Source organism: Betta splendens, chromosome 16 (assembly GCF_900634795.4).
Source record: "Betta splendens chromosome 16, fBetSpl5.4, whole genome shotgun sequence".
Lineage (NCBI taxonomy): Eukaryota > Metazoa > Chordata > Actinopteri > Anabantiformes > Osphronemidae > Betta > Betta splendens.
Genome location: NC_040896.2, coordinates 5,289,334 through 5,307,307, shown reverse-complemented (window position 1 = coordinate 5,307,307; position 17,974 = coordinate 5,289,334). Strand labels below are relative to the sequence as shown.

Sequence of the window (17,974 nt, the reverse complement as noted above, 5' to 3'; positions counted from 1 at the left end):
AAGACAGAGGAAAACTGGGACAGAGAAAGTTTGTTAGGAGAAAGGGTGGAAAGAAAAAGAAGAGCAAATGGAGACACACGACTTGTTGGGAGCAGGGCTATTAATAACTTCATAACAAGTCGAATTGAAAATTCCCAGTGAAGCACGGTGAGGGGGCCTTGTTTGGTTTGATGAGGAGAAGGCCTGATTTTGGGGGGCAAAAAGCCTCCAGAGAGAGAATCAGCACCGAGAACTAGAAGGAAGGAGTCCAGCAACATGTCCTCCCCTGCAGCTCAGCAACAGCACAGGCTCCAGCCCACAACATACAGCCCTCCAGTGCTGGTAGCAGCCACCCAGGCCACGTGTAGCTCTTTCATTACATCATGGAAACATGGACATGAGCATCAGATAAGGCAGCTTTGTCCTGCGTTCTGCTTTGTTTATTGATGGGTTAACCTGTGTTATATTTTCACATTCATATTAACCTTACTAGAAGACAAGCATTTACTCTAATAGATTAATCAATATTAATTTCCTGTCTCTGCCAGGTTTTTCAGTCTGAACCAGAGCTCTGGGGAGCTCAGTGTGAAGGAGGGAGCTCCACCCGGCTCCTACCTCCTGCAGGTGCGCGTGTCAGACTCCACCTGGCCCGACGTGGTCTCCACTGCTCAGGTGGACGTTATAGATCTGAAGCAAATGGCACTTCAGAACGCCGCCTCTATGTGTCTGTGCAGTGAGTTTCCTCCTTTGTTAGAGAGTGTTACTACTGGGAACCACAGACTAATTCACTGCTTCGTATGTGCAGCGTCAGCTCAGTGTGTGAAGGTGGTAAATGCTCCGCGTCCTTTACATGTGTCTCCCTTCGCTCTGGATTCAGTCCAGGTGTTTACCTTCATCTCTGTCCTCTTCCTGCTGTTTCAGATGTGACTGTGGAGGAGTTTTTCAGCAGCAGAGGAGGTGAAGGGAGCCGGTTCTCCCGTCTGGGTCAGACGTTGGCTGAACTTCTGCAAGTGCTGCGGGAAAACGTCCAGATCTTTTCTGTGGGCGAGTCAGAGAAAGGGCTCATTGTGTGGTTCACTGCCCGCGGCTCACTGTACTACAAGGCGGAGAAGCTGCATGGCTACGTGGCAGCAAGCAGAGCCAAGGTGAGCGGGCAGCAAGAAATCCAGAGATAGTGTAGCTTATATCTACATAAATGTATAGACTGGACACAGCGCAGTGATACAAAATAACATCATTAGCCACTGCATAAAATGTGAGACAGGAAACCCTGGAGATATCAGCATCTCTTCCACACCACAAACACCAATCAAGGGTTTCTCGTTATCCTGAGTTTCATTATGTTTGTTTTACCTGCTTGAAACATTATCATGCTTTTGATTTGGCACCTTTTTAAATGTGTGCCTGCAGCTGGAGGCCTCGGTGGCAGCATCCATCTCCCAAGTGGGTGTGGACGACTGTGCCCACACCGACTGCAGTCCAGCCGGGGGCTGCAGCACCGAGGTGACCTTCAGTCAGGCCCCGGTGGTGCTCAGCTCTTCTAACACCTCCCTGGTGTCACTGGCGGCTTCACCAACAGCGCGGTGTGGTTGTCGGGGTCGAGAGGCCATCCGCATGGCCTGTTCTGCCTACCCAGCCAACCCCTGCCTGAATGGGGGCACCTGTCAGGATGGGCCGCTGGGATACCAGTAAAGATTTTTGCTTGTTTCCTTTTCCTTCATATGTGTTCACTGTCACAATAAAAGCTTCATTTTATGCAGCTGTCCAACTTGCTGTTGCCCAGTCTACTGCTCAAGAGGCTTCTCCTCCTGTTTTGCTGTGCAGTACCTGTTTGGTTGAGTTGTAGTCACTTTGCAGTAACAACCAGGTCGTCTTGGTTTGTTAGGTGTAAATGTCCTCTCATGTTCGATGGCCCCGAGTGCCAGCAGACCAAACACAGCTTCGGGGGGCAGGGCTATGCCTGGTTCCCTCCCATCAGGCCTTGTTTCCAGAGTCACATCTCTCTGGAGTTTCTGGCAGAAGCTTCTAACGGGCTGCTGCTCTACAACGGGCCACTCAGTCCTGTTACCTCTGGAGAGCGAGAAGACCTAATCTCTCTTGGTGAGTGTCACTGACTTTCATCCATTTATCTAGAACATCCTTTGAATTTCTGAAAGGCTGATCTCCCAGGGCCGGGAGTCAAGCCTGCGGCGCAAGGACAGGCGGCTTCATGAAGTCTAATGTTCGCTCCCAGATTAGCCGCCCAATGGCCTTGCACAGTCCAGTGGTTAGCGTTATGTAATTATTGATTCTAAGCACAAAATCAAAGATGGTGCTTTTGCTTTATTTAAATGTTGGATGTGTTGGGCCCATTGGATCAACACATCACACGTGGACTCTGACTAAGACTAAGCTTTGTCACGATAGCACGGGTGAGGACCCACATGCACAGCACAACACAGCTTGGATGGGGATAAATGACGGTTTATTCCAGGTTTAACGAGGTCTTAACACAAGACAAGCTTAACACCAACAGCTTGAGACGTGTTCACATACATTAATATTATCCTTTATACTTCTGTATCTAATGTCTGATGAAAATACATGAACTTTTAAAAGCTTTTTGTTGCTACCAGAGTTGAAGAGCGGAGTCCCAGCCCTAAGCATAAACCACGGCTCAGGAACGCTGACACTGCAGCTGCCACCCAAATCCACGGTGACCGACCGACGCTGGCATCGCCTCGATGTCCTCAGCGATGGAAAGGTAGGATGGAAACACCACAGACCTGGAGGAATTTCCCTCAGATTGTAATCACTGTGTGTTCAGGCCGTGCAGCTGATTCTGGACCAGTGTGAGGCTGCAACACTGAATGAGCTGGAGGTGGATGAGTCCAGCTGCAGAGCTGCAGGGGAAACGCCTGGGAGCCACAGGTGGGGAGGAGCTCAGCTTTTATTCAGACCCATTGGTATCTATCAGCTGCAGTCCCTTACAGGTTGATCTCCTCGCCTTCAGGCACCTCCATGTGTTCCAGCCTCTTCAGCTGGGAGGAGTGAAGCTAACCTCCTCCCTGCACCGCTACCACGGTTTCACGGGATGTATCCGTAACCTGGTGGTGGACAGTCAGGTAAGACATGCGTGTGGTTGTACACTAGCAGTCAAAGTCTGGACAAAGCTTCTCATTGTAGATTCTCATTTATGCCATCAAATACCTGAATTATGTTGTAAGAAAAAAGGGTGAAATAGCTCAAAGCGTGCCTTGTATTGTGGGTACAATCTGACATTCGATTACTGATTTGCTTACTCTTCATTCTGAAATGGCTTCACTTCACACATTACGGTCCAAAAACAGACGAAAAAAACCTTGGTCCTGCAGCTAAATGAGCAGCTGTGGTTCTGCCCTCTGTAGAGCGTGTCAAATTCCGTGTCACATTCAGAGGAGGAAAGCTGCAAATTCCTCTAAAGGTGCTGGCAGCGAAGGCAGCAAGGATGCTCAGGGAGGCGCAGCAGTTATGGTTTCTTCCCCCTGCAGGTGTACGACCTGCAGTCTCCAGGTGAGAGCGAGGCCAGCGTGCCAGGGTGCCAGCTGACTGACGGGGTGTGTGCGACGGCGGCGGCTCCTTCCTGCGGCCTTCGTGCCTCCTGTCTTGCTGACTGGGGCTCTTTCAGCTGCGATTGCCACCCGGGCTTCACTGGACACAAGTGTGACAGGGGTGAGACCTTGTTATTGATCATATGACTTTCTAAAACCCTGTGCTTGATCACTGCCTGCTCCCCTCAGCTGTCCCCGAGTTCTCCTTCGGCTCTGCCAGCGTTGTGAGTTACCAGCTAAGAGGAGGTGGCAGTACACGACGCACAAACATCCAGTTGCTGCTTCGCACCAGAGCCACCTCAGGCGTCCTGCTGTCCGTGGCGTCGCGCGAGGCCAGCAAGTACATGGTGCTGGAGGTCAGTTCACCTTTCATCAGCTGATGTTTGGGTTTGGTGCTGTAGCACATGGTTGCCGTGTCTCCCTCCCTGTGTCTCAGGTCACAGAGGGCCACCTCTCTGTTCGTGCCAACCTTGGCGACGGGGCCCACGCTCTGAGGCTCCAGGGACATCGGGTGGATATTGGCCAGTGGCTTCTGGTCGGCCTCAGTCGGCATGACAACCTCTTTACCCTGCGGCTTGAGAAGGGAGGGGGCTCACGGGAAGCTCAGGCTCAGCTGGGCAGCAGGAGGGTGATTGTGATTCATCCGGCCACCGTGATGGTCGGTAACATACCAAATTCTGGAGACAAGACTTCTGGCTTTCAGGGTGAGAAGTGGTTCTAAGTGGTTCGTTCATACTACTCTGGGCAGCTTTATTACTGGTGATTTGTATGATGCATTTTGAGAGAAGCTACATTGTTGGATGCCGCCTCAGCTTTAATCATAATGTAAAGCAGGCACTAATTAGAGGCAGACCTCCTGTATTCCAGGCTGTCTGCGGGACATTCGTCTGAATGGACACGTCCTGCCTCTGGACGGCCAGAGCAGGGATCTGGTGACGGTGCTGGAAAGACGAGGTGTGGCCCCCGGATGCTCCAGTGACGCCTGCAGCAGCCAGCCCTGCCTCAGCCCTCTGCACTGCGTGGACCTGTGGAGGAAGCACCAGTGCAGGTAAGCGCCACAGCAGCAGCTATGGCCGCACATGCAGGACCACTTCTGATGCCATGATCTTGTGGTTGCAGGTGTCCTGGAGGTCAGGTGACCGTGACAGACGCGTCGGGGCGGCAGCACTGTGTTCCTTCGCCCTGTGGGCCCTCCTCCTGTCGTAATGGAGGCGTCTGCCAGGCATTGACGCCTGACAGCTACAGGTGCAGGTGTCAGGAAGGCTTCAGGGGTCAGCGCTGCGAGGTGGGGCAGGTCAAAGGTCAACGCATGGCTGCCCTCAGTCCCAGCTCCATCCTGGCCATCAGCATGTGTCTGCTCGTCTTCTTTGGTAAGAGAAAGAGGACAGTTATTATGGTTATGCAACGTCCTCTAAGCTTATGCAACAATGCGTCAATAGCCAAACTATTAGCTTCTATCAGGAAGCTACAGACACTGATTATCCAAAAACCTACAGACATGCAATTCACCATTGTGTGTGTGTGTGTGTGTGTGTGTGTGTGTGTGTGTGTGTGTGTGTGTGTGTGTGTGTGTGTGTGTGTGTGTGTGTGTGTGTGTGTGTGTGTGTGTGTGTCTGTGTCTGTGTCTGTGTGTGTGTGTGTGTGTGTGTGTGTGTGTGTGTGTGTGTGTACAGCCGTGCTGGTGGCAGTGACCGTGTGGAACCAGAAAGGTAGCCGAAACAAGTTCAGGAAGCGTGGAGTTCATCACATCCCTGCTGAACAGCAGAGCTGGGAGGACATCCGGGAGAACATCCTGAACTACAACGAGGAGGGCGGCGGGGAGCAGGACCAGGTTCATGCGCATGTTCTCTCACTCACACACACACACACACACACACACACACACACACACACACACACACACACACACACACACACACACGCCTCCTGGAGGTTTAAACAGGCTGAGGTCAAACTGATTGTCGGTTCTTTTGCAGAACGGTTACGACATCACGGAGCTGAAGCGCCCCTTGGGCTCCAGTCTGTCCCAGCCCTCTTCCTGCACCACTGCCCCGTTGATCAAGTCTGCCACAGGCTCTCTGGAGGAGGCCCGCCCATCTGGCTCCTCCTGCAGCTCCGGTGCGCCTTACCTCAGCATTCTGCATCAGCACCAGCAGCCAGCCTCCAACTACAGCAGTGACTTTGCCCTAGCCATCTACACGCCTCTGGGAGGCAGACACGTCGAGGTGAGTGATGCCAGTGCCGCCCCAATTGGGTGTCGCTCCCATGTGGACTTTAAAAGCTACGTGGCTCGGATCATCTGGGAGGCGGACAACGACAGTGAGGCGCTGCCACCGGACACCTGCTACGTGTGGTGCTTTGAGGGCTCGGGCTCATGTGCAGGAAGCCTCAGCTCACTGGGGTCGGCTGTATCCCGCACAAACATCTCCGGCCAAGGAACTGAGGACGGAGACGACGATGAGGGGGGGGTTGAGCGACAGGCTGTCGTGCTGGGGCTCCAACTTTCAGGCTCTGAGCAAGATGTACGATCGGCCCCAGCCACCTGAGCCATCAGCACTAGGACATGGACGGTGTAAAGGTCCCCGCACATGCTAATCCCATTTTTGGAGCATTCCACTACAATAATGGCTCACTGGTTCATGTTAACATACTCTGGGTGTGTTAGAGGTGCACTTGATACTTATTTTACATTTTTCTATTTTAGCCAATCCTGTCTAAGCACAATTTGTTTCTTAGTCCCACACTTTACTACGTCCATTCTCAACCACTCAGAACCATGCACCTGCGGTCCTACCCAGACAAACAGAATACCTAAACAGTATTTCTAACGAACATAATTGGACATAATTGGCATGTAGCACAGGCGTCTGTCACAGCTCTGTGACAGACGCTGTGACAGAATAATGGCTCACTGGTTCATGTTAACATACTCTGGGTGTGTTAGAGGTGCACTGGATACTTATTTTACATTTTTCTATTTTAGCCAATCCTGTCTAAGCACAATTTGTTTCTTAGTCCCACACTTTACTACGTCCATTCTCAACCACTCAGAACCATGCACCTGCGGTCCTACCCAGACAAACAGAATACCTAAACAGTATTTCTAACGAACATAATTAGACATAATTGGCATGTAGCACAGGCGTCTGTCACAGCTCTGTGTTTCTGGAGCACATTGCTGTCTAAGCAGCTACTGCATGTGCAGGAACCTTTAGAATAGATGATGATGTTAATATGAGGAAAGAACAGTTTGAACATCTTTTCATTTGCAGATCTTTTATCTCATGTTCGAAAGAAATGTGACCCACCCTCATTCTAATCCAAGTTGTGACTTTAGTGCAGCAGCTCCTCCTCCTGCCAACACCAAGACAAAGTCCTAGCCCTGTAAAGTACTTTCAACAGGAACTGGCAATAAAGCTTTTCTGATTCTCTTGCACATCCTAGGACATCCTAGGATTCAAAACAGAGTTTGGAGTCTTACACTCACACACTTAGTTGTTTTGCCTGCTTTTCTGAAGAAAGACGTTCGTATGTTTCCTCTGCTTAGGGCTGAATTTGTTCTTCGTGAACATTCAGCACATTTAGAAGAGGCAGATGTTTGTTTTATATTAGCATCAGATTGTGTAAAAAATCTTCTGTTGGAAGAAATATTCAGGTTCATATTTTCAGCAGCAACATAAAGACCTGAAACGTTTTATTGCTACACAAAAAAAAGTCAGTTTTTAAGAAACATCTTTAGCTGCTTTGTTTCCACAGTGTTTAGTCTAAATGAACCAGGGCCTGGTGAGCTTTTACATCTCTGCAATTTCCAGCATGTAAATATGATGAGAGATAATTTTTTATGCGGCTGGATGAGTGTTGAGTGCAGAACCTGAAGCCGAAGGCTCGGGCAGAGAGCACTCACATCCTCAGGATTTCCAGACGGCTGATATGAGCTGGGAGGTTGCAGCAGCCAGTGCTAGTAAGGCACCCAGACTTCTATTGTGTGAAACAACGACCTGTCAGCACTGTCTGATGACATTTAGAGGTTGAGCTGTGAAACAACTCGTAGACATGTGACAGCTGCTAACAGAAGCCATCCTCCAGGTGCCAGAGCTGTTTTTGATTACGCACTGCCTGATGAATATAGTTTTATACAGTGAGTCACAGACAAGCATTGAGTACAATCACTTTGTTTAGAGGAATAGTGAAGATTTGCATGTGTCAATCATCAGTCCTTAAAGCTATGCATCCTAATGAAACAGCAACAGCGACTCTGTGACAAGTTTACTTGTTTTCTAGTAAACAGTAAATAAATATTCCTTTAGTATATGACTTTTAATAAAAATGCTTTTCCCCTGCAAGCTTTTATTTCAGTTAATTAGAAGAAAGATTAAATTAGTTTTAGTAGGTAGAAGAAAAAATAGGGTCTCTAGACTTGAAAGCACTCACTAATGTTTTTACAGTCTGCGAACACGGGGATAACATGCAAACTCCAAACAGAAAGGTACCCCGTCTGCCTCCGGGAATCGAACCCAGGACCTTCTAGCTGTGAGGAGACAGTGCTACCCACCGCACCACCCAACAATTTATAGAATAATTCATAAAGATGCACTAAGTAATTTCTCCAGTTTTTTAACTGAGACAGTCGTTTGGCCACTTGACTCACTCTGCTGTATCCACACAATGGCTTTATCTTGGGATTTGCTGTGGTGCCACGTCGCCGCCTGGTGGAGAAATTTAGAGGTTGTATTTTCAGACAGGGATCGATTTTTACATGAGTGTTATTGCTTCTATTTAACAGGGTAATACTTAAGAATGAAGAGACACTCCATTGCTCCATAATTTCTATGCTGAGAAGTTATTATTTATTCCTCCCGTAAGACACCTCGGCAGGTAGTTTGCTTTGGGCTCAAAAACTACTAGTGCTTCCTGGTTTTCTCTGTACCTGCCCCAGCAACGGTCAGGCTGAGAGGGGGTGGAGCCAGCCTGTTGGAGCGATACTGCTCTGTCCGCCATTGTTTTCCTCACATACCTGTACAGCACTAATATTGAACCAGACGACCTGCTCTGGATTATTTAGAAGACAGCTAGTGTTAGAACAGTCTGATATTCAGGGTTATTTGTATGATCCAAAGTGCAGCCCAGAGGAGTTACAGTACTCAGTGGATGAAGCTGTCACAGCCGAAAGGCCAGGCAGCCAACAGCAGGGTGATCTGACCACGGGGCAGCTTACAGGAGACAGCTGGTGGTCTGCACCACACGCCGATGTGAACAACTGAATATGCAGAGAAACTCATCCATGCATTTGTTACCTCTAGACTGGACTACTGTAACTGTAACATCCCATGAGTACTGTAACTCATGGGATGTCCTATGGGACAACTGCTCCTTAAATTTCCTACAGCTAATTCAAAATTATGCAGCCAGAGATTTGATGGTACTTAGAAAGAGAGATCACATTTCTCCTACATTAGCTTCTCTGCACTGGCTGTCTGTAAAATGTAGGATGTAATTTAAAATTCTCCCACTCACCTACAAAGTACTCAATGATAAAGCTCCTTCTTATCTTAAAGACCTCGTAGTTCCTTATGCTCCCAGCAGAACGCTTCTTTCTCAGAGCGCTGGGCAACTTGTGGTTCCTAGAGTCTTTAAATGTTAAACGGGAGGCAGAGCTTTTAGCTACCAAGCTCCTCTCCTCTGGAACTAGCTCCCTCTTCAAGTTCGAGAAGCTGACACATTCTCCACCTTTAAGATCAGGCCTAAAACCTTCCTTTTTGATAGAGGTTATAGTTAGAGATGGTTCAGGTCACTGGCACTGATTGTTAGTCACAGGAACCGTCTCTTAGTTAAACTGCAATAGACATAGACTGCTGGGGGACTTATACACTGAGCTCCTCTGTTTCCTTCTACCTCTTCTGTCCAATAACCTCCCATCATTGTTTCATGTTAACTAGCCTTGTCTTTTTCTCTCCAGTAGTTGTGCTTCTCCCCCGATCTCTCTCTCTCTCCTCCATTCTGTCCTTACCTACAAGTATCCTCGGAATCAGAGCTGTTTGTCTGTGATGGGCAGCTGCAAATCTAGCCACCCTGCCTGTTACCAGTCCCTGATCCAACCATTCTGCCTGTGTCCAGTCCCTGGTCCAACCATCTTGCCTGTGTCCAGTCCCTGGTCCAACCATCCTGCCTGTGTCCAGTCTCTGGTCCAACCATCCTGCCTGTGTCCAGTCTCTGGTCCAACCATCCTGTGTCCAGTTCCTGGTCCAACCATTGTGCCTGTATCCAGTTCCTGATCCAACCATCCTGCCTGTGTTCAGTCTCTGGTTCAACCATCCTGTGTCCAGTCTCTGGTCCAACCATCCTGCCTGTGTCTAGTCCCTGGTCCAACCATCCTGCCTGTGTCCAGTCTCTGGTCCAACCATCCTGTGTCCAGTTCCTGGTCCAACCATGGTGCCTGTATCCAGTTCCTGGTCCAACCATCCTGCCCGTGCTCTGTTGTTGTTTGTTGTTGTTGTTTTGCTTTTCTCTCTCCCCTCACTCCAACCGGTTGAAGCAGTTGGCCGCCCACATTCAGCCTGGTTCTGCTGGAGGTTTCTTCCTCCCCACTGTCACTCTCCAAATTGTAATTAAAGGTTTGCTGTATGTGGTATCTGTTGGTTTTAATTGTTTAAGGTCTTAAACCTTACCTTGTAAAGTGTCTTAAGATAAGTGCCTTGTTGTGATTTGACACTATATAAATTACATTGAATTCAATCAAATATCCCTGTGCTGAATTTCACCGCTGCTGATTTTGTTCGGATGAAGTTGTGGATTCTACTACTGACGACACACCATCAGTATTGAGTTACAGGTGGACAGAGGAGCTGGAAACTAGCGTCAGGATATCGAGAAGAATCTGGAAAAACAGCCAGGATGGAACGGTTGAATAAGCACAAAGTCAGTAATATATTCATTCGTTTACTGTTTTAGCTTGTGCTGTGAAAGTTGAGTAAAGTTACGAGCTGCTGCTTGTGTGTTTTAGACTGTCAGGAGTAATGTTAGCTTATGTTGCTAATGCTAGCTTGTGTACTAGCTCTGAGTGGCTGGCAGCAACTAATTCCATATTACTACTTCATTTTGTAGGCAATATCAGCATCATTGCTGCTGATTGATAGCTTGGCTAGCAGAAATCCTAATCCTAAAAAAATAATTCATCGGCCTCGGTCATACGTCTATAAACAACACCTCACTACACTGATGCAGATTCACCCCCTGCCACCCCACCTTACAGTCTCACTGTCTGCTCTCCGACCTTATCTATCTGTCCTGATGAACCCAAGAAAAAATTCCAGCAAGGTTTCCACTTGTACTGTGTGCCACTGTATGTGTGTGTGTTTTTTATTGTTTGTACTGCAATTGCTTCCACTGTCGGACTAGCGCCGGGTAACCTGGCTGCTGATGGGAATTTCCCCGCTGTGGGACTAATAAAGGCATTCTATTCTATTCTAAATGATCGCCGAGCGTAAGACTGAATATTTATGAATGTGCAAGTAGACTCCACCCCTACCCTCAAACAGCGCTGGTCTCAGATCAGAGACGCGAATTCAAACACCTCAAACATGCACCTCAAACCCCGCCCACATCTGATCTGGACACTTTTGTTTATAGCGTGGACATAACTTCGGCTAGCTAGTAAAGTTATCTAACTAATTCTCCACCGGCGCCACAGAAATATTCTATTCAAACCTACTTAACTCAACCCGCACACCTGCCGTTACAGCCCGTTTAATCTCCCCTAACGGGAGGGAGTCGAAGCTGACGGCCATGATGGCTTCGACTTCAGGTTTCTCTCTAGTATTGTCGTCCACCGATCCAGAGTCAGATGTGGGCGGAGCTATGCTGTATACTGTTTGACGTGTTTGAGTCCGCGTCACTGATCTAGGATAGTAGGGGGTGGAGTCTACTTAAATATTCAGTTCGATCATTTAACATTTAACATTTACATTTAACATTTAACATTTACATTTACATTTACACTTACATTTAAAATTTACATTTACATTTACATTTACATTTACATTTACATTTAACATTTAAGATTTAGATTTAACATTTAACATTTACATTTAGATTTAACATTTACATTTAGACTTTTGCACATTTAACTAAATGTGAGAAAACTAGTTTCAGGTGCTCCTTTTACATTCGGTACCCCATATTCTTGGAAGCGACAACAGTCTTGTTTTGACAGCCATTAACAGCAGATGAAGAAAAGAAGAGAAGAGAGAGAAAGAAGAAGTTTTGGCTAAATGAAGAATCTGTAGCTTTCTAACAACTGTCTGCTTTGATTCAAATTAAAAAGCTGCTGAACAACTAAGAAATTATATCTTTATTCAAAAACTTATTTATATAATATAACCGTTTGTTAAAAATGTAAAGCAATGTCTGAGCGTTTATCTGTTAGATTCAGCTGTGCTTCTGGCAGCGCAGAGAGATGATGCATCTCTGCCAGACGCCAGGGGCCATTCAAGAAGGACGTTTTGTTGAAACTTTGAGTTCGTTAACCCCGAAATGGGGAAAACTCAGTTTTCGGTTTCAGGAAGGGAGGTAACCTAAAACCCGTAAAGCGGGGTAAATTAAATGCGTTTCAAGAAGAGGTAATCGAAACTTATGGGGTGCCAAATGTAAAAGGAGCACCTATAACTAGTTTTCTCACATTTAACTAAATGACACAACATGTTTTCTCACATTTAGTTAAATGTGCAAAAGTCTAAATGTAAATGTTAAATGTTAAATGTAAATGTTAAATGTAAATGTAAATGTTAAATGTTAAATGCTAAATGTTAAATGTAAATGTTAAATGCTAAATGCTAAATGTTAAATGTAAATGTTAAATGTAAATGTTAATTTAATTAATTTATTTGATCTGGAAACTTTTGTTTTTAGCCTGGACGTAACTTCGGCTAGCTAGTATAGTTAGCCAACTAATTCTCCACCGGCGCCACAGAAATATTCTTTTTAAACCTAGACTCCTCATTAATGGTGTTTAAGACAGAACGGCAGTTTGAAGCGGAGCCTCAGCCCGCACACCTGCCGTTACAGCCCGTTCAATCTCCCCCAACGGGAGGGAGTCGGAGCTGGCGACCATGATGGCTTCGACTTCAGGCTTCTCTCCAGTATTTTCGTCCAGAGTCAGATGTGGGCGGAGCTATGCGTACTGTTTGACGTGTTTGAGTTCGCGTCTCTGATCTGAGACCAGCGCTGTTTGAGGGTAGGGATGGAGTAATGCCCATTCATGAATATTCAGTTTTACACTCGGCCAACATTTAACATTTACATTTAACATTTAACATTTACATTTAACATTTAACATTTACATTTAACATTTAACATTTATATTTAACATTTAACATTTAACATTTAACATTTATATTTAACATTTAACATTTAACATTTAGATTTAACATTTAACATTTACATTTATATTTAACATTTACATTTATATTTAACATTTACATTTAGACTTTTGCACATTTAACTAAATGTGAGAAAACATGTGTCATTTAGTTAAATGTGACTGTAGCTCAGTTGGTAGCGTGTCGACTTCGGAAGGCAAAAGGTCTGCGGTTCGATCCCCCGCCTCGGCATCAGGTGTGTCCCTGAGCAAGACACTTCGCGCTAACTCCCCGAGCGGCGCTTATGTGGCAGCTCACTGCTCCCCCTAGGGGGATGGGTCAAATGCAGAGAATGAATTTCCCCACTGTGGGACTATTAAGGGTTAATTTCTTTTTTTTTATGGCAAACTCTGTGAACCTAACCTGGTTGGGAGGAGGTTTTGTTCAGGAAACCCAAAGTTTCCTTCAATCTCCGCCCCTTTTTAAAGTGAACAGTGTTTAAATAGGCCAACCTCATTTATTCTTTTAGTACATTCATAGATTGCACCTGTTTCCTTCGCACAGATTTTAAAATGGCACGTCCATTTCTAGACAATCCTGTAGATGAGGAGGCTGTATTAATTCACACGGCATTAAATATATACGCCACAAGTTAATTTTTTGTGACATCCGCATGCATATTTATTTGAGCTGTACTGTTTTTCTCAAGAGTCCATATATGATGGCTCTCAAGCCAGAAGTGTTAAAGGTATAAAAAACAAAACAAAAAAAAATTTGGAGTGAGCGCTCCGCACATTGGTCTCGGGAAAATAGTTGGAGTGAGCGCTCTTGTTGCTCGTGTTTTAGTAAATATCTTTTTGTGGAGGTAAGCTAGGTTAACGGGGAGGAGAAACAAACGGTAGCTCATGCAAATGTTTAAGGCAGTTTTACAATGCTGGAACTTTGGTTGCGTATGTCTTTGTGAGTATGAACGAGCATAAATTGTACAACCTTTTGGCATGCAACGCTATCGTATGTAATTGTTAATTAACTATTTCTGTACGTTTCAGTTACAATGTCATAAAGCTGGGAACTTCAAACGAGAAACGCAAGCCTTGTGTGGAGTCCTTAGTTTATTTGTTAGCTGGCTGTCTAGCAGCACATGGTAGACGCGTTGTGAGGACAGCACAGTAAAAAGACATTGACTCGGCGAGTTCAAGCAACACGGAACCACCTCACGCAAGCATGAGTCTGCGCTCGGGGAGGAGCTATCACCGAAGCTACGCTACGCAGCGGCAAAACGAGGGAGGTGAAGAACCAGAACCAGGGGTCCCAGACGAACCAGAACTACTGCAGCGGTCTTCACAACCTTTCGACGCCAGGTCACAGTCGTCTAGAGCTACAACACGCTCTCAGGAGTCTTCAACAAGCTCTGCAGCGGCAAGAGCCTACGCTAAAGCACAAGCAGCTCGAGCTCAACTCGCATATGCAGAAAAAGAAGCTAACGTGATGAAACAGAAAGCAGAGCTAGATGCTAATCTTCACGTTCTCCAGTGTCAAAAGGCAGTAGCTGCAGCGGAAGCAGAAGCTACAGCCCTCGAAGAAGTAGCGATTCAAAGCGGGGAGCTTAAGAGAGAAACCTGCAACAAAAGTGAATCTCTCAGTTCAGCCCAGCGTATCAGCGAATACGTTCAACAACAAAGGGAGTTACTCTACTCAGTCAATCCTGTACAGCACACTGTAGTAGAACCTGCTGAAAGAGTAGAAAAAAAATACAATGTTGATGACGCTGGGCCTTGCTCCCACAATCCTTTTAGGCATACAGTTAATTCTGCAAGCAACAACTTACCTGATTCCTTAGGCCAGCAAGACTTTGCAAAATATCTCATTCGCAAAAAACTAGTGAGTACAGGCCTCCTGCATTTTGATGACAAACCTGAAAATTATTGGTCATGGAAAGCTTCTTTTAGTAGTGCGACTAAAGACTTAAATTTATCTGCCAGAGAGGAATTGGACCTGTTGATAAAATGGCTGGGTCCCAAGTCGTCAGAACAAGCTAAAAGGATCCGTGCTGTGCATAACCTCAATCCTCCTGCAGGCGCCAAGATGGTTTGGCAGCGCCTTGAAGAGTGCTATGGCTCACCTGAGGTTATTGAAGATGCACTCTTGAGAAAGTTGGAGGAATTTCCCAGGCTCACATTTAAGGACAATGTTAAACTAAGAGAGCTTAGTGATGTACTGTTGGAGTTAGAATGTGCAAAGCAAGATGGTGCCCTTCCAGGACTTACTTTCTTAGACACAGCTCGAGGAGTCAGGCCGATTGTTGAAAAACTTCCCTTTAATTTGCAGGAAAGATGGACAGCTGTAGGTACACAGTACAAGGAAACTCATCACGTGCCATTTCCCCCTTTCTCCGTTTTCACACATTTTGTTCAGCAACAAGCAAAGATGAAAAATGACCCAAGCTTTATCATAGCCAGTTCCAGCAACATTTCTACACGCACAGGAAAGGCCACACCATACAACCATAAACCCATGGTGTCAGCACACAAGATGGACATCGCAGGAGAGCCAGTCCAGCATGGCCCTGTGGAAAAGACAATGGAAGAACCAGATCGTCAGTGCCCAATCCACAAGAAGCCACACCCGCTCAAAAAATGTAAGCTTTTCAGAGATAAACCTATCGAAGAAAGCCAAGCCTATCTCAAAGAGCATCGCATTTGCTATAGGTGCTGTGGGTCTGTGCAGCACATGGCAAGGGACTGTAGGGCAGTGGTCAAATGTACGGAGTGCAGCAGTAGCAAACACACATCGGCTTTACACCCAGGTCCTGCCCCTCCTCCAAAGAGCACAAAGTTAGAAAGCGAAGAGCAGTGTGATAGCTCACCTTCAGTCATCTCAAAGTGCACAGAGGTATGTGGCCTAAGTGGCAGCTCACGCTCCTGTTCTAAGATATGTCTAGCAAAGGTCTACCCTGAAGGGAAGAAAGAAAAAGCAGTTAAAATGTATGCTGTGATTGATGAACAGAGCAACAGGTCACTCGCTAAGTCAGAGTTTTTTAACCTCTTTGAAATTGAAGCCAGACCCACTCCATATACCTTAAAGACCTGTTCTGGAAAAGCACAAGCTTTAGGAAGAAGAGCTCTGAACTTCCATATAGAGTCTATAGATGGAAAATTGAATATCCAGCTACCACCTTTGATAGAATGTGACTCTGTGCCAGACGACAGGACAGAGATACCCTCTCCCGAGATAGCGCACCATCATCCACATCTCCTCCCAGTCGTAGACAAGATTCAGCCAGTGGATCAACATGCTCCAATCCTTTTACTCTTAGGAAGGGACATCCTCAGGGTGCACAAAGTACGGGAGCAAATCAACGGTCCCAGTAACGCTCCATACGCCCAACGGCTGGACCTGGGTTGGGTTATCGTGGGAGAGGTGTGTCTAGGGAAGGCTCACCGTTCAGCAGAGGTCAGTGTATACAGAACACACACCATTGATAATGGCCGTGAATCTTACTTAAAACCATGTCAAAGCCTTATCGATGTGAAAGAAAACTATGGGCTAAAACCACAACAGCACATCCCATCAGCAGCAAATCATGTGGACACTACAACCATTGTTCATGACATGGACAACCTAGGGAAATCTGTGTTTGATAGATCCAAGTGTGATGACAAGCTTGCATTGTCAGTAGATGACAAAACATTCTTAAACCTCATGTCCAGTGAAGTCTACCAGAACAAAGAGAACAGCTGGGTTGCTCCTTTGCCCTTTCGTTATCCAAGGCAAAGACTTCCAGACAACAGAGAGCAAGCTCTAAAACGTCTCCACTCACTGCGAAAGACTCTGGAAAAGAAACCAAAAATGAAGAACCACTACATCCAGTTCATGCAAGGGATGCTAGATAATGATCAAGCTGAAGCAGCACCACCTCTACCCCAAGGTAAAGAACATTGGTACCTACCTACCTTTGGAGTGTATCACCCGCAGAAGCCAGACCAAATACGTGTCGTATTTGATTCTAGTGCAGAGTGTGATGGAGCTTCACTCAACCGAATGCTTCTTAGTGGACCTAACCTAACCAACACCCTGTTGGGAGTACTCCTGCGCTTTCGGAAAGAGCCTATAGCCCTGACAGCCGATGTGCAGCAAATGTTTTATTGTTTTGTTGTACGGGAAGACCACAGAGACTATCTCCGCTATCTCTGGTTTGAGGACAATGACATTACCAAGAATGTAATGGAGTATAGAATGAAGGTTCATGTTTTTGAAAATACAGCCCTTTGCCTGCTGTGGCAGTGTACTGCATGAGACGAGCAGCTCAAGGTGGGGAGCGAGAATATGGCTCGGACGCAAGACACTTTGTTGAGCGACAGTTTTATGTTGACGACGGGCTCACGTCAGTTGCCACAGCAGAAGATGCAATCGACCTCTTCGTGAGAACCAAAAACATGTTAGCAGAATTCAACCTACGACTTCATAAAGTGGCCTCAAATTGCAGTCAAGTGATGGAAGCTTTCACTGCTGAAGATCGAGCAAGCAATCTTAAGGATTTAGACCTCGGAGTGGATCCTCTCCCTGTTCAGAGGAGCTTGGGACTTTGCTGGGACCTACAAACTGACAGCTTCACGTTTTCTGTGTCTGCGGAAGTCAAACCGTTCACACGAAGAGGAGTATTATCTACAGTCAACAGCTTGTATAACCCCTTGGGTTTTGTGGCTCCTATAATAACGCAGGGCAAAGCAATAGTCAGGGAATTTTCGTCTGAAGAGAGGGACTGGGATGCTCCTCTGCCTGTAGGAAAGGAAAAGATGTGGGTCTCATGGAGAGACTCTTTAAAAGTCTTAAAAGGCCTCCAGGTACCGAGGTGCTACAGTCCAGGTTCCTTAAAATCAACGGAACAAAAGGAACTGTGCATTTTCTCTGACGCCTCCATTGTAGCTATAGGAGCTGTAGCTTACCTGCATACAGTTGATAGTAAGGGACATCACGTTGGATTTGTAATGGGGAAGTCAAAACTGGCCCCTCGCCCTGCACACACTGTCCCACGCCTCGAACTCTGTGCTGCTGTTCTGGCGGTGGAAATAT

The 17,974-nt window shown here is 46.5% G+C and overlaps 1 protein-coding gene across 1 annotated transcript in view; it reads left to right on the top strand.

Annotated features, from left to right (window-relative positions):
- Positions 1-13,992, top strand: part of si:dkey-22o22.2 (neural-cadherin) — an 83,254-nt gene extending 69,262 nt beyond the window's left edge. Inside the window, 15 exon segments of the mRNA XM_029128538.3 lie at positions 528-712; positions 901-1,124; positions 1,390-1,667; positions 1,865-2,079; positions 2,595-2,722; positions 2,786-2,889; positions 2,972-3,083; positions 3,489-3,669; positions 3,738-3,904; positions 3,985-4,252; positions 4,416-4,596; positions 4,668-4,918; positions 5,222-5,379; positions 5,525-6,021; positions 6,023-13,992. Of these exon segments, the coding sequence (XP_028984371.1) occupies positions 528-712; positions 901-1,124; positions 1,390-1,667; positions 1,865-2,079; positions 2,595-2,722; positions 2,786-2,889; positions 2,972-3,083; positions 3,489-3,669; positions 3,738-3,904; positions 3,985-4,252; positions 4,416-4,596; positions 4,668-4,918; positions 5,222-5,379; positions 5,525-6,021; positions 6,023-6,143 (3,070 nt within the window). The 3' untranslated portion in view covers positions 6,144-13,992.
- Positions 13,993-17,974: the final 3,982 nt, after the last annotated feature.